A 14290-nucleotide genomic window follows, 5' to 3' on the forward strand; every position below is an offset into this window, starting at 1 on the left:
TATATTTATTTGATATAGTTTCTCTGGAGGAAACTTAATTAGTATATGTTGGACTTCCACTAGGGAAGGGGAGTGGGGGGGTGTTGATCTGCCTTTTAGAAAATTGAATTTCAGATCTGTGTCCTTTCCTAGCACGATACTTTCTGAGTGCCAGCCTCAGGGATTATCAGAGGCACTGAAAGCTAATTACAGTTTCCTTCCTTGTAATAATCTGAGTTAAGTTTGACCACTGTTTATTGAATATACCACAATTGTTTGGGTTTATGTTATGTTAAGCCATTAGCCATGGTTCATAAACACAAATCAGTGCTTAATTCCTAGGTAAGCAAAACTCTTGGCACAATGGATCACCCCAAGCAATATCTGTAAATTGGAGGGCTTTATATGGGTGCTCCATTTTTGGAGGTTTTTAAGAAGAAATTAGACAACCATTTGTTTGAAATGGTACAAAGTTTCCTGCTTTAGTAGAGGATTGTTCTAGAAGACCTCTAAGGTCCCTTCCAACTCTGTTATTCTATTCTTTTGTTCTAATCCATTTTAAAAAAAACTTTTTGGAAGCTTTGTCTCTTTAGCATTTATTTATTTAACTGGTAAGCATAATTCTTCCTGCTTCCTTCTGGCACCCTTTCCTAAAGAATTATTATTATTACGCTCCTCAAATACTTTCTGCAGTATAATTTATAGTTTTGGCTGTCTGCTGAGGAATACTTTTCTCCAGAGGTATCTACAGATCCACAGAGTAAGTTCAAAAAAATCAAGATGGCAGCCATAAGATTTTTGCCTGTTTTATGTGCAACAATGCATGTAAAGAACAGGGGGCCTTTGGGCTATGGTGGCTGCTGTCCTGACTTTTTTGGCTATATGCCCCCTCCTTTAAGATGTAGAAGTGAAGGAGACGGCCATTCATGACTTGGTAACCTCCCATTTGAATTACAGGCAGTTTTTGTCTTACAACTGTAATGGAGCCTGCCCAATAAAGTTATAAGTCATGATAGTCGTAAAGCAAGTCACTCATGTGACTGATCCAAGTTTGTGACTTTTTTGTGGCAGTCATGCTGTGATTGTTAAGCCAACCAATTGTTTTTTATGGGCCATTTTTACAAAACCCAAAAGTAAATGCCAGGTTTGGGCAAAAATGTCATTAAAGGTGGGCCATGTGACCACAGGATACTACAAACAGCCATAAATGTGTGCCAGTGTCAAGTTGTTGGGGCAGCTGTTAGAATTTCAGAACCAAGTATAAATATCCCTGGAGAGATCTATCATAACTTCAAATGGTCACTCAGCAAATAGTTGTAACTCGAGGATTACCTTTACTGCAATGCACTTTATATGGAGCTACTTTTGAAGACCACCCAGAAGTTACAACTAGTCCAGAATGTATAGTTGCACACAGTGCTTAATCATCCTGGATTTGCCCATATAACAGTGGTCTCCAATCTTTCTGGTTCCACAGTCTGGTGGCGGGGGAGGGGGCATGGTTTATTTTTTATTTTTATTTATTTAATTTTGTCATAACAATATACACAAGCATCACACAAAAAAATTATATAATATGTAAACATATATATGATGAGAAACAAGGAAGTATAAGCATATATATATATATATATATATAAGGAAAGAAACAATAGGACAGGAACGGTAGGCACATTTGTGCTCTTATGCACGCCCCTTTTACACGTTCAGCCTAGATCCCGTGTATGCACAAATGAAGCTTTGCATGCTTTCTACCAATCCACTGATTGGAGGCTGGGGACCCCTGCCATATAATATCCCTGCTGCATGAATTGTGTTCGCTCTCAGGTTCCTTCCAGGTGCAATTCAGGGTGCTGGTTATTACCTTTAAAGCCCTATACAGGTAAGTCTTGATTTACAACCACAACTGAGCCCAAAATTTCATTTGCTAAGCGAGACAATTGTTAAGTGAGTTTTAACCCATTTTATAACTTTTCTTGCCACAGTTAGTAGTTGTTTGTTAGTAACACAATTAAGTGACTCTGGTTTCCCCATTGACTTGCTTGATAGAAGGTTGCAAAAAGTGATCATATGATCCAGGACACTGCAGCTGTTATAGATATGAGTCACTTGCAAAGCATCCGAATTTTGATCACATGTCCATGGGGATGCTGTTATAAGTGTGAAAAACGGTTACAAGTCACTTTTTTCAGTGCCATTTTAAGTTGGGTCACTAAATGAATGGTTGTAAGTGGAGAACTATCTATATGACACAGGGTCTGGTTATCTACAGGACAACCTCTTCCTAAGGATGTCTACCCTTCCTACAAGGTCAGATAGATGAGAACACTCCTAGTCTCTTCCCTTCAATATTACCTTCTTATGGGGTTAAGGAAACATGCCATTTCCATGGCAGCCCCTGCCCTAGGGAACCCCCTTCTCCTTGAAGTTCAGGAAGTTTCAAACCCGCCCCCCACCCCCACAGCCTTCTGAATAGCTTTTAAAACTTGGCTTTTCCTCCAAGTGCTTTCATAGGTTGAGGAAGATGAGAGGATTTAACCAGTCTTACTTTGGTGCCAGGTTTTTAATGTTTATGTTTTTAAAAGGTTTATGTGGTGCGGTGGTTAGAGTACAGTACTGTAAGCTACTTTTGCTGATTTTCTGGCTGCTGGCTGCCTGCAATTTGGCAGTTCAAATCTCATCAAGCTCAAGATTTGACTCAGCTTTCATCCTTCCGAGGTGGATAAAATGAGGACCCAAATTTTGAGGGTAAATGCTGACTCTATAAATCGCTTAGATTAAAGCACTGCAAAGCGGTATAGAAGTCCAGTGCTATTGCTATGTATAATACTGGTTTTTAGTGATGTTGTTTTAATTGTTGATTGGGAGTTACCCAGAATTTGACATAAGATGGATGGCTACGTAATTTTTTTTTAAATGAATAAGGTGCATTGATTTCGTCAGCATTTAAAGGTGGCTTTATCTGATTTGTGGGCCAAAGTTTAGTTGCAACTTGATCTTACTTTTATTTACAATCAAGTGTGCCAGTAATAAAAGATGTATAGAATGGAAAAGTTTCCACCCCCAAAATGTTTACGTATAACAATGTGAAAAATGTATATATTTGCCAGCATTGCTTATATTAAACAAAATTGACCTGAGAAAATGGGAAATTGACAGAGAAACCAAATGGATAAATTTTTTTGGCTCTCCAATCCAATCACTCTAATCATCTATTAGAACAGAATTTCTCAATCTAGGCCCCAAGAAGATGCATGAGCTTCAACCAATTCTGGCTAAGGAATTCTGGGAATTGAAGTCCACACGTCTTCAAGTGGCCAAGGTTGAGAAACACTGCATTAGAGGCCTTATTTCCTACAAAACATCTTTGTGATAAGTATAATTCCAGACTATCCTAGTGCAAAACATGGGCAGACCTCAGGCTTGTTTATATGTTTCTTGGCTTTCCTGAGTCAAGAATCTACCAACTGTAGCTAATGAGTTCAGTAATGCTCACATACTTGGAATAATGTTAAGCCTCCAAGCCTATATTTGGCAAATAGAACAGAACAGAACAGAACAAAACAGAACAGAATTCTTTATTGGTCAACTGTGATTGGACACACAAGGAATTTGTCTTTGGTGCATATGCTCTCAGTGTACATAAAAAGAAAAAAAATACATTCATGAAGAATCATAAGATACAACACTTAGTGATAGTCATAGGCAATCAAATCATAATGGAAAACAAATAAAACAATATAAATCATAAAGATACAAGCAACATGGTTATAGTCATAAGTGGGAGGAAATAGGTAATAGGAAAGATGAGAAGAATAGTAATACAGTCTTAGTAAATAGTTTAACAATGTTGTGGGAATTAGTTGTTTAGCAAGGTGATGGCATTCAGGAAAAAACTGTCCTTGTATCTAGCTGTTCTGGTATGCAGTGCCCTATAGCAGTGATGGCTAACCTTTTTGCCATTGCGTGCCAAAAACAGGGGGAGTGGGGGGGGTTGTGCGCATGTGTCCCCACACCCATAATTCAATTTCCCACACATGCACATGCGACTCCCCCCCCCACATCCCATTTTGGGCCTAGCAGGCCTACCTGAAGCCTCCGGATGGCAAAAACGGCCTCCCCTCCGGAGGCTGGAAATCACCCGTTTTCCCAACTTCCGATAGGCCAGGTAGGCCCATTTTTCACCCTGCCCAGGTTCCAGAAGCTTTCCTGGAGGCTGGGGAGAGTGAAAATGGCCTCCCCCACCCCCTGGAGGCCGGAAACAGCTTGTTTCCCAACTTCCAGTGAGCCTGGTAGGCCCGTTTTTCTCTCTCCCCAGGTTCCAGAAGCTTTCCTGGAGGTTAGGGAGGGCAAAAACAGCCTTCCCCCATCCCAAGGCCCTCCAGAGACCAGAAACGACCCGTTTCCCAACTTCCAGTGGGCCCGGTAGGCCGGTTCTTCACCCTCCCCAGCTTACAGAAGTTTTCCTGGAGGCTGGGAAGGGTGAAAATGGCCTCCCCCACCTCCCAGAGGCCCTCCAGAGGCTGAAAATGCCTTCCCAGAGCCTCCGCGCGAGCCCTGTACTTACCTGGCATCCAAAAAGGGCTTGTGGAGACTCCTGGGAGTGGAGGCATGGGTGGGGCCAGCCAAAAATTAGCTGGCCAGCGTGTGAATGCGCGCTGGAGCTGAGCTAGGGCAATGGCTTGCGTGCCCGAAGATATGGCTCCACGTGCCATAGGTTCGCCATCATGGCCCTATAGCATTGTTTTGAGGGTAGAAGTTGAAACAATTTATATCCAGGATGTGAGGGATATAGATATTTTCACAGCCCTCTTTTTGATTTGTGCAGTATACACGATGGAAGGCAGGTTGGTAGCCATTGTTTTTTCTGCAGTTCTAATTATTCTCTGAAGTCTGTGCTTGTCGTGTTTGGTTGCAGAGCCAAACCAGACTGTTATGAAGGTGCAGATGACAGACTCAATAATTTCTCTGTAGAACTGAATCAGCAATTAAGAATAAGAATGCATTTTCAGAACCAGCACTGAACTGTTCCACCACTGACACTAAGTCTACCCCTGGTTTTCCAACAAACATTATTATATTCAGCAACCTAGATTACAGATATCAGCAGTAACTTCTCTCTGTTAGAATAACTAGATGTCAGAAGCTATTATAACGGCCTGAGAATTATACAAATATCTAACAATAGAAGTCAATATAGTTATGGGCTTCTTCTGAGCTAGACTGAAAAAGACTAGCCTTGCAAGCTAACCTCTCTTACATGGTTGTTATGTAATTATTCAATTTGGTTTTTTTATGTGGCGGTTCTGACTGTCTAAGAGACACAGCAGGGTACAATATGTAGGACAGAATCCAGATAATTATATTGGATTACACATGAGAATTTAAATTTGCCTGGTTAAAAAAAACTTTAACTGCCTCTGAATTTAAAGTTACCTCTAGTTTTAACACTATGGATGTAAAAATATGTCTAAAGATCGTTTTTTGTTGCTGGTTTTAGAACTGGTTATTTAGTGATTTCAATATCTGTCACTGTTGTTCATTTATATATTGATCGTGCCTTAGTCACTATTGAGGTGGTCTTCACAATGGGCTTGATCTGCAGCTGACTCTGGAGATAATCTATAACTGCAGCTAATATAAAATATAGCAGCAAGATTATTGGCAGTATAGTATGTATATTACAGTCACTTTTCACTTGCTGTTAGGCTTCCATGCTCAGTGCAACAACTTGGACATTCTTTAAAGCAATTCCACAGCATCAGGATATGTCAGCCAATGCCTGCTTATGTATACTTCCCCCGCACGCACACACACAAATTAAACGCAACCCCCATCTTACCACAATTTTTTTTAAAAAAAAGAAGATTAAAGTGGTTTTGTTTCAATCTTCAGTCCCAGCTGAGCGTAGATCAAACTTAATTTTTATCTGGAGTTTAAACTTTGCTTTGGTATTTGTGGTTATTTTTGTTCTTGTTCAAGTTTACTTATGATGATGATGATGATTTGGGTTTTCTTGTGGGTGATTGTGTGGGCTGCCCTGAGTATTTTGGGATTAGAGTGGATTCTAAATACAGAGGAAGGAAGGAAGGAAGGAAAAAAATTTTTATACTAAAAGATACCATCTTCCTATTTAAACAAAAATGGTGAAAACATTGTGATGGGTTGTCAACAACCAAATTCCTTCTTGTCTTTCTAAAACAGGAGAACTGAACCTTATTTTTCAAGCCTGACTGGTCTAGAATAAATACCAACTCTTATGAAGGTCTGGTTTTTAGCCCATCTATAAGCCGGTGCTCTCCCTCTTCAGCTTTGTAACAGCTTTGCAAATATTCTGTCTTTTCAGAGCTGCCACACAAAATCATTTATCTCTAACGTTCTTGGCTTTGGGCCCTCAAATGATGGTGGAGTGCAGTTCTTTTCTCCTCAACCAGCTCCAAGTGTATGATCAAAGCAATAAAACTGGGACACCCAAGTAGAGGCTGTGTGGAGAGCTGGTTTTTAGTTTTTCTACTGCAACGCCTCTGTTTTGACTATGCTGGCTAAAAGTGATAGGATCTGTAATCCGTTGGAATCCTCAACCTACAACCACAACTAACCCCAAAATTGCTGTTACTAAGTTGTTAAGTGAATTTTGCTCCATTTTGCAACCTTTCTTTCTTGCGACAGTTATTCGGTGAATCACTGCTATTGTTAAGTTAGTAACACAGTTGCTAAGTGAATCTTGCTTCTCCATTGATTTTCTTATCAGAAGGTGAACACGTGACCCAAGGATGCTGCAATTACTATATATGCCAATTGTCATACATCCGAATTTTGATTATATGACTATGGGGATGCAAAAATGATCTTAAGTCACTTTTTTTCAATGTTGTTATAATTTTAAATGGTCACTAAATGAATGGTTGTACATCTAGGACTACCTGTATCTAGAAAAGATTAGATTGGAAACAGTTCCTTGAATGGATCAGTTTCCCTTTTGCTGATGTTGAATTGGCTTTCCGAAGCCTTAACTCAGATTCAACATTTCTTCTGCTTCTCTGCTCCTAGGTATCTCTCCTGGCATTATAGAGCTGGGCAAAGGAGGCCAGCCCCTCCAGAGAAATGGGGGAAGCTGAGGAAAATAGTCTGAAAAATGATGCAGAAGGAGTGTGGAGCTCGGACATTGAGCAGACTTTCCAGGAGGCACTGAAAATTTATCCACCCTGCGGGAGGCGCAAAATCATTCTTTCAGACGAAGGAAAGATGTATGGTAAGTAAACATGTGAGCCTCTGCCTCCCTATCCCGAATTTCCATTCTTGCACTGAGTAGGGGTGAACTAGAACCAACCCTATGGTTCCTTATGGTAATGATTGTGGATATTACAGAATACAATTTTTAAAAAATACATAGGATTAGATTCAATTTAAAAACAATGAACATGGTTCTAATCTCTCCAAAGACATAAAAATAAATGCAAAGTCAGCTGTTGATCATATTCAGATGGCATAGTCCTGAATGCTGTGTACAATGAATCTTCTCAAGGCTCTCATAAAAACAAAGCACAGGGAACCACCAGCATTTTAGAGTTAGAACCATGTTTCTCAACCTTGGCAACCTTAAGACATGTGGACTTCAATTCCCAGAATTCTCCAACTAGAGTGATGAGTGAAGTTAAGAGCCCAGTACATTTGAATCTGGGTGTGTAGAAATGTGTTGCCTTTAGGGTGCTGTGAGTTTTTGTTGTGCTTTTTATGACTTTATTGTTCTGTGTACACTCAGATTTATGGTACGTGACACAGACAGATCTATCTGTCTAGCTATCCAGCTATCCATCCATCCATTCACTCCTTATCCACCCATCCATCAGCCAGGCAGCTAGCTATCTGTAAAATATAAATCTGGGTACCTACTTATCCAAATGATCCAGAATTTGAGACATCTGATATCTAAACTTTCCCTCTGTTATTGTAGACATTTGGTTTACCAATAATGGCATGGCCAAACCGATTGACCTGTAAAAGTGTTCTTTCCCACATGGACCTCATAATGGCAGATAATATTTTTTATTTTCCAATTGTTTTCATTTTCTCTTTTCCCATTTTTTTTCTTATCTTGCAGGTCGTAATGAGCTCATTGCCCGTTTCATCAAGTTGAAGACTGGGAAAATACGGACAAGGAAACAGGTAAACAAGAAGGTTTGGGCAGGGAGCTGTAAGCCATAAGAATTAAGTTTGAGGGAGCTGGAATGAAATCTGCCATTTTCTCCTTCAAATCGTTTTATATTTTTTCTCTCTCTCTGAATCCTTTCTCAGGTCTCCAGTCACATCCAGGTGTTAGCCCGGCGAAAAACACGAGAAAGTCAAACCAAGCTCAAAGTGAGAGATTTCCCTATCACTTTTGGCTAATTCATGCTAAGCTCATATGTGTCAGCTTTGGAAGCCATACTAGGCCAGAAGCTTCTGTGCTGCCATTTTCTCATGTGTGGAAAAGTAGGGGGAGGGATTTAGTAGACAAAATGGCATTCTTCTTGTCAGTCAAGGTCAGGCTGATCCTGCATCTGGAGAAGGAGTGGTCGGAGTGCTGTCTCGAGATGGGACGGTTGGCGATTGGAGCATGTGATCAACTGCGGGGATGGTTTTGGGGTTTTTTGATTTACTGAGGGGAAACCCGGAATTCGCAGATTCAGGTTTTCCCAGATATGCCAGTTTACCTATCCTAGTAAATAGAACTTTGAAAGATGGTTGCTTCGGAGTTTTTACTTGAGTGGGGTTTTTTTCTGGAATGCTGACATTATGTCTGTCCTGCTAAAAGAATGACTCATAATGAACTGGGTGCACACAGTGCATTAATATTTTATTGATTCTGCATCTGATAAAATATCTAAAGTCGGTATTTATGCAAAATGTTATATTTTGCTAATCTTCTATACCCATCCATTCTAGGGCAGGTTGAAAGGGTCACAGCAGATAAGAAAAGATATAGTTTCAGGTATATGAGTTTGACTGCATTCCAGTAAATATATATAACTTGACTAGGATAGGATGTAGTGTTAGAAATTTGAATTATAATTCTCAGCTATTACAATTACAGTTACAATTCTCGGCTAATAGGGAATGGAATTTAGTAGGAGGCATAATAATTGGGAGAAAAAGTTTATTGCAAATCTGGAATCCTAGATTTCTTGAGATGATGGGATCTTTTAACTTTGTTTAAATTTTTATGAAGTGGTGTAGGCTTTGGTTTTGTTTTCTTTTTAAATGTCTAGGCTGGAGAGATGCCAGATACAGTTCTTGACTGTTTGTTTTAATGAAGGCTAGTGATCTTAAACCTTCCCAACATCAGTAGTAGGATTCAAGCGGTGTAACAATCAATTCGCTGAGCATGCGCTCGGTGCTTAGAGGTCTTCTAGTTCAACCCTCTGCTCAGGAAAGAAACTCAATACCAGTAGTCTTCAACCTTTGCGGCTTGGTGGTCCGGCTGGGGGGGAAGAGAGGGGAACTGGGCCCCCCAAGTGGCAAGTTGGCAGGTACGTGTGCGTGAGGCTGATGATGAATAGAGGAGTGCTAGGAACACAGAGGGAGGGAGGGAGGGAAGAAGGAAGGAAGGAAGGAAGGAAAGAAGGAAGGAAGGAAGACAAAGTTCTGGATATCCCAGAATGACATTCCACATAGGAAGCCTTCAGCAATTTCAATGCATGCAAGATTTCCTTGGTAGAGTAACCTATGTGGAAAGGGCAACATGAGTTCATAAAGCAAGAGAAATGATATCCTAAAATACAGAATGTGTCTCTCTTTCCTGCCTCACTCTGCCTCCCAGGAGCAGGTGGCAAAGAAAAAAGCACTGCAGAGTATGGCACTCATGTCTTCTACTCAGCTTATTTCGGCCACTGTCTTCAAGGAGAAACTAGACCTGTCGGAACACTACTATCAATGTAGCACCACCACTGTAAGCACTGTAAGTACCTGCTTAGGTAGGAAATTTGTCTGGTGAAAGAACTCTCTGTTGATTAGTTAGATGGCTCTCTATAGGTAGTCCTTACTGGGATGCGGTGCTCAGTGACTAAGACACTGAGCTTGTCAATCGAAAGGTCGGCAGTTCAGTGGTTCAAATCCCTAGTGCTGCGTAACGGGGTGAGCTCCCGTTACTTGTACCAACTTCTGCCAACCTAGCAATTTGAAAGCACATAAAAAATGCAAAAAATAGAAAAATAGGGACCACCTTTGGTGGGAAGGTAACAGCGTTCCATGCACTTTGGCATTTAGTCATGGTGACCACATGACCACAGAGTTGTCTTTGGACAGCACTAGCTCTTCAGGTTTAAAATGGAGATGAACACCGCCCCCTAGAGTTGGGAATGACTAGCACATATGTGCGAGCGGAACCTTTACCTTAGGTAGTCCTTGACTTTAGTTATTTGCCTCTCATATAGTCCTTGACTTACAACAGACCCCAAAATAGATATTTATGACCTAGAGTCAAAGTACACAGTCTGAGGCACAGTCCCCCGACTGCAATTATGTGATCATATTTTGGAAGCTTGGAGAGCCCATATTTATAGCTGTTTGCAGCATCCCGTAGTCACATTACCATGATTTATGACATTTTTTGTCGGAAATTGGTGTTTGCTTCCGGTTTCCCAGCAAAGACAATGGGTTTGCTTAACAACCACGACTATTCATTAATGATCACCACAAAAAAGCTGTTAAATTGGGTTGGTCATCTGATGACCTACTTAATGACTGGCATGACTTATGACTGTAATTCCAGGCTCAAGTATAGTCATAAATTGAGGACTACCTATAATTGATAAATTGGCATCAAGTTTATCAAAATATTTTTAAGCTAATAGCACATGCTTTCTGATGATTTATGCCTCTATCATAGCAGGTGTTCTGTTTTATTAATATAAGAGGATGTTTTTTCTAACTTGGTGTTTGCAATGTATAAAACTTACATGCCTTTAAAAACAAATTGTCATTACATTTAATTGTGGATACTATTTGGGTGAATTAAAGAACATTTCCATATTTGCAAAAGAAATTTGGCTTATATTATATAACACAGAAATGGTAGGAATATTTTAAATGTTCTTTCTGGTTTCAGCAGTCCACAGACTTTTTCCATTTCTGGGCTGGGGATGTAAACCAAGGCCAAACTACTCCAGAGTAAGTTTTAGATTGATATTTTTGCAACCAGCATGTTTATGTCTATCTCTGGAGCATTTTCTGCTGAATTGCTACTTTTATGTGTCCTCCCTTTCTTCAGTATCAAGCCCATCCTCCAGGCCCCATATCCCACCACACCAATTGCAGCATCACTTGATGCCCCAGGTAAGCATTACTCCTACTTCCATCACCCATTTGTACAGGTAATCCTCATAGAACAACTATCCATTCAGCGACTATTCCAAGTTACGATGGCACTGAACAAGGGGGACTTACAACTGGTCCTCATTGTTGTGATTGTTGCAGCATCCACATAGACACATGATTGTAATTCAGATGCTTGGCAACCAACTCGCAATTACGATGCTACAGCTTCCTGTGATCATGTGATCACCATTTGTGACCTTCTCTGCTGGCTTCCAATAAGCAACGAGGAAGTCAGCAGGAGATTGCAAATGGCAATCCCATAAACACAGGAAGCTATGACCATGCAGGATTGGCCTAACAATGACAACTGGAACTGCCACAACTGCCATCATAAGTCAATACAGTCATATAATGTCACTCTTTATAACTGTATTGTTTGGCAATAAAGTTGCTGGTCCCAATTACCATCATTAATGACCATCATTAAGTGAGGACTGCCTATACTACTAAACATGGGGATGTGTTCCATTAGCTACAAGTCTTTTTCTCTTGGCTTCTCAGGTTATTCCACCACCCCAGGGATGGATTCTTGTCTCCTCAGCACAAATATTCCTTGGCCGAGAGGTCATATTGGTACAGAAACACTTCGACTGGTGGAGTTTAATGTTTTTATGGAGTGGCAGAATGAACGAGATTTGGTAAAACAACGCACATGTGCTCCCTCAATGCTCCCTTGCTGTTCCCATCTGCTAGAGTAAACTTGGCTTGAAAAGTTTGAGGAATGGTAAAACTGACTATAATAAGATTAAAGCTAGAGAAATGATCCTTAGTCTTGCTTGGTATGTGAAACTCAGTAATCTATTTGGGATAGTAACAGTCTTCCTACCTAATGCTCCAGAGTTATTAAGAGAATAATAAAAAAAACTGTTCTTTACTTCATCCAGGAAAAACAGGATAAACAGGATAGAGTTCTTGGAGGACAGATAGGTTATCACGATCAATTAGAATGAATTGGGAATAAAGATGAAGGAACCTGATGAAGTAAAGATAGAATTTAAGCTTTAAGATGCTAGCAGGTCCATTAACATCTGGAAGCCAAACCTGAAAAATTGTAAGGTGTAAAACTTCGTCGTCTGATTTTGGCAGGAAGTTTGGGATGAAAATGTTAGCTTAGGTCTAACTAATAGTAGGTAAATATATTTATGTGTTATGCTAAGTATCATTTGCTTAACCATGATTTATCGAATACATCATAAATGGTTGGTTTCACCCAACACATTAAGGCAATGTTTCTCTATCTTGGCAACTTGGAAACGTGGATTTCAACTCCCAGAATTCCACATTGGCTAGGGAGTTCTGGGAGTTGAAGTCCACATATCTTCAAGCTGCCAAGACTGAAAAACCTTGCACTAAAGTCTAAAAGCAAGAATTTCAAACAAGAAAGGCTGGATTCATACGAATACAAATCCAATGTGCGGGTGCTGCTTTTTAGTTAACTTCTGTCTCTCAGCTCCCTTCTGCATGTATGAAAACTATGCTGACTTAGCAAGTTTATCTGAAAAAAATCTTCACCTATCTTAGGGGTGTCAGACTCATGGCCTGCAGGCCAGATGCATCACATACTGCCCACGGCAACCCCCCAAAGGGGGAAAATGTCCCAATACATCATGTGACGATGATGTGACGATGCAAGCTTGACACAACCTTGACCTATCTCATGGCCATTTAATTACACTGAAAGTTCTATCCAGGATAACTGAGGGGTTCCAAGTTGGAAAGGCGATGTCTATTAATGTCGGTATGTCAGAGAGATGCCATTGCATGCAAATTTTGAAATTGCTGAATGAGTCCCAACCTTGCAATAGTGTAATGCTCAGTGGTGGGATTCAAATAATTTAAGCAACGGTTCTGTGCCTTAATGATTTCTTCCAACAACCAGTTCACCAAACTGCTCAGAAAGTTAACAACCGGTTCTCCCGAAGTGGTGCAAACTGGCTGAATCCCACCACTGGTAATGCTTTGCTGCCACCAGTAAACAGCATCCTTTCTCTCTGGTGCATCTTTGCATTCAGAGGGAACACACTTTCTGGTATGCTTCTATTACCTCTCAACAAGTTCCTGAGCTCCAGAAAGCAATTTGTGAGATAAGGCAGTCTATGTTCATCTGACAGCTCTGACTTCCCCTTTTCTTCTCCACAGTTTAAGCGGCTGCATCGTTTTGTTTACATTGACCTAGCACCCATGCGTGAGTCACCCCTGGAAATGGTGGACATACGCCAAATCTATGACAAATTTCCAGAGGAAGGAGGTGGACTGCGAGATCTATATGATCAAGGCCCTCCTGATGCTTTCTTCTTGGTCAAATTCTGGGTAAGAACTCTTTTGCTCACTGAATTCCCAAATCATTAGGAATACAAGCAGGTTCCCCTGGGACTTACGATCAGTGCTTGCATGAAACAGGGTGTCTTGTTGGTATTAGTATCCAGATTGCAGGGATCAGTGGATAGATTTGGAGCAGAGGCAGGCAACCAACCAGATGTATTCCAAATGCTTGGGATTTTGAACCCTATCTACTCTAATTAGTATGGCAAGTGGAAAGGACTTGTAGGAGTTGTAGTTCAAACATTTGCAAGTTACTTATCCATGTTTTTAGACGTTCTGAGCTGGTAGTTAGGTTATACAGGTAGTCTTTGACTTATGACCACATTTGGCCCCAAAATTTCTGTTGCTAAGCATGACTACTGTTAAGTGAATTTTGCCACATTTTACCATCTTTATTGCCACAGTTGTTAAGTGAATCAGTGCAGTTGTTAAGTTTGTAACACAGTTGTTAAGCAAATCCGGCTTCCTCATTGACTTGGCTTGTCAGAAGATCGCAAAATATGGTCACATGACCTCAGGACACTGCAACTGTCACAAATAGGAATCAGTTGCCAAGTGTCCGAATTTTGATCACATGAGGATGGAAATGTTCGTAAGTTTGAAAAACAGTAATAAGTCACTTTTTTTCAGTGCC

The 14290-nt window shown here is 40.5% G+C and overlaps 1 protein-coding gene across 3 annotated transcripts in view; it reads left to right on the top strand.

Annotated features, from left to right (window-relative positions):
* Positions 1 to 14290, top strand: part of TEAD2 (TEA domain transcription factor 2) — a 32815-nt gene that overhangs the window by 5260 nt on the left and 13265 nt on the right. For 2 of the 3 annotated variants that reach the window (XM_058181563.1, XM_058181561.1), the window contains exons 2-9: positions 7030 to 7231; positions 8081 to 8145; positions 8275 to 8337; positions 9779 to 9916; positions 11066 to 11127; positions 11228 to 11292; positions 11836 to 11972; positions 13474 to 13644. In XM_058181563.1, coding sequence (XP_058037546.1) covers positions 7084 to 7231; positions 8081 to 8145; positions 8275 to 8337; positions 9779 to 9916; positions 11066 to 11127; positions 11228 to 11292; positions 11836 to 11972; positions 13474 to 13644 — 849 coding nt within the window. In that variant the 5' untranslated portion in view covers positions 7030 to 7083. The remainder of the gene's footprint in view (positions 1 to 7029; positions 7232 to 8080; positions 8146 to 8274; positions 8338 to 9778; positions 9917 to 11065; positions 11128 to 11227; positions 11293 to 11835; positions 11973 to 13473; positions 13645 to 14290) is intronic. The other variant, XM_058181562.1, reaches the window with a different exon arrangement.

Source organism: Ahaetulla prasina, chromosome 4 (genome assembly GCF_028640845.1).
Source record: "Ahaetulla prasina isolate Xishuangbanna chromosome 4, ASM2864084v1, whole genome shotgun sequence".
NCBI lineage: Eukaryota > Metazoa > Chordata > Lepidosauria > Squamata > Colubridae > Ahaetulla > Ahaetulla prasina.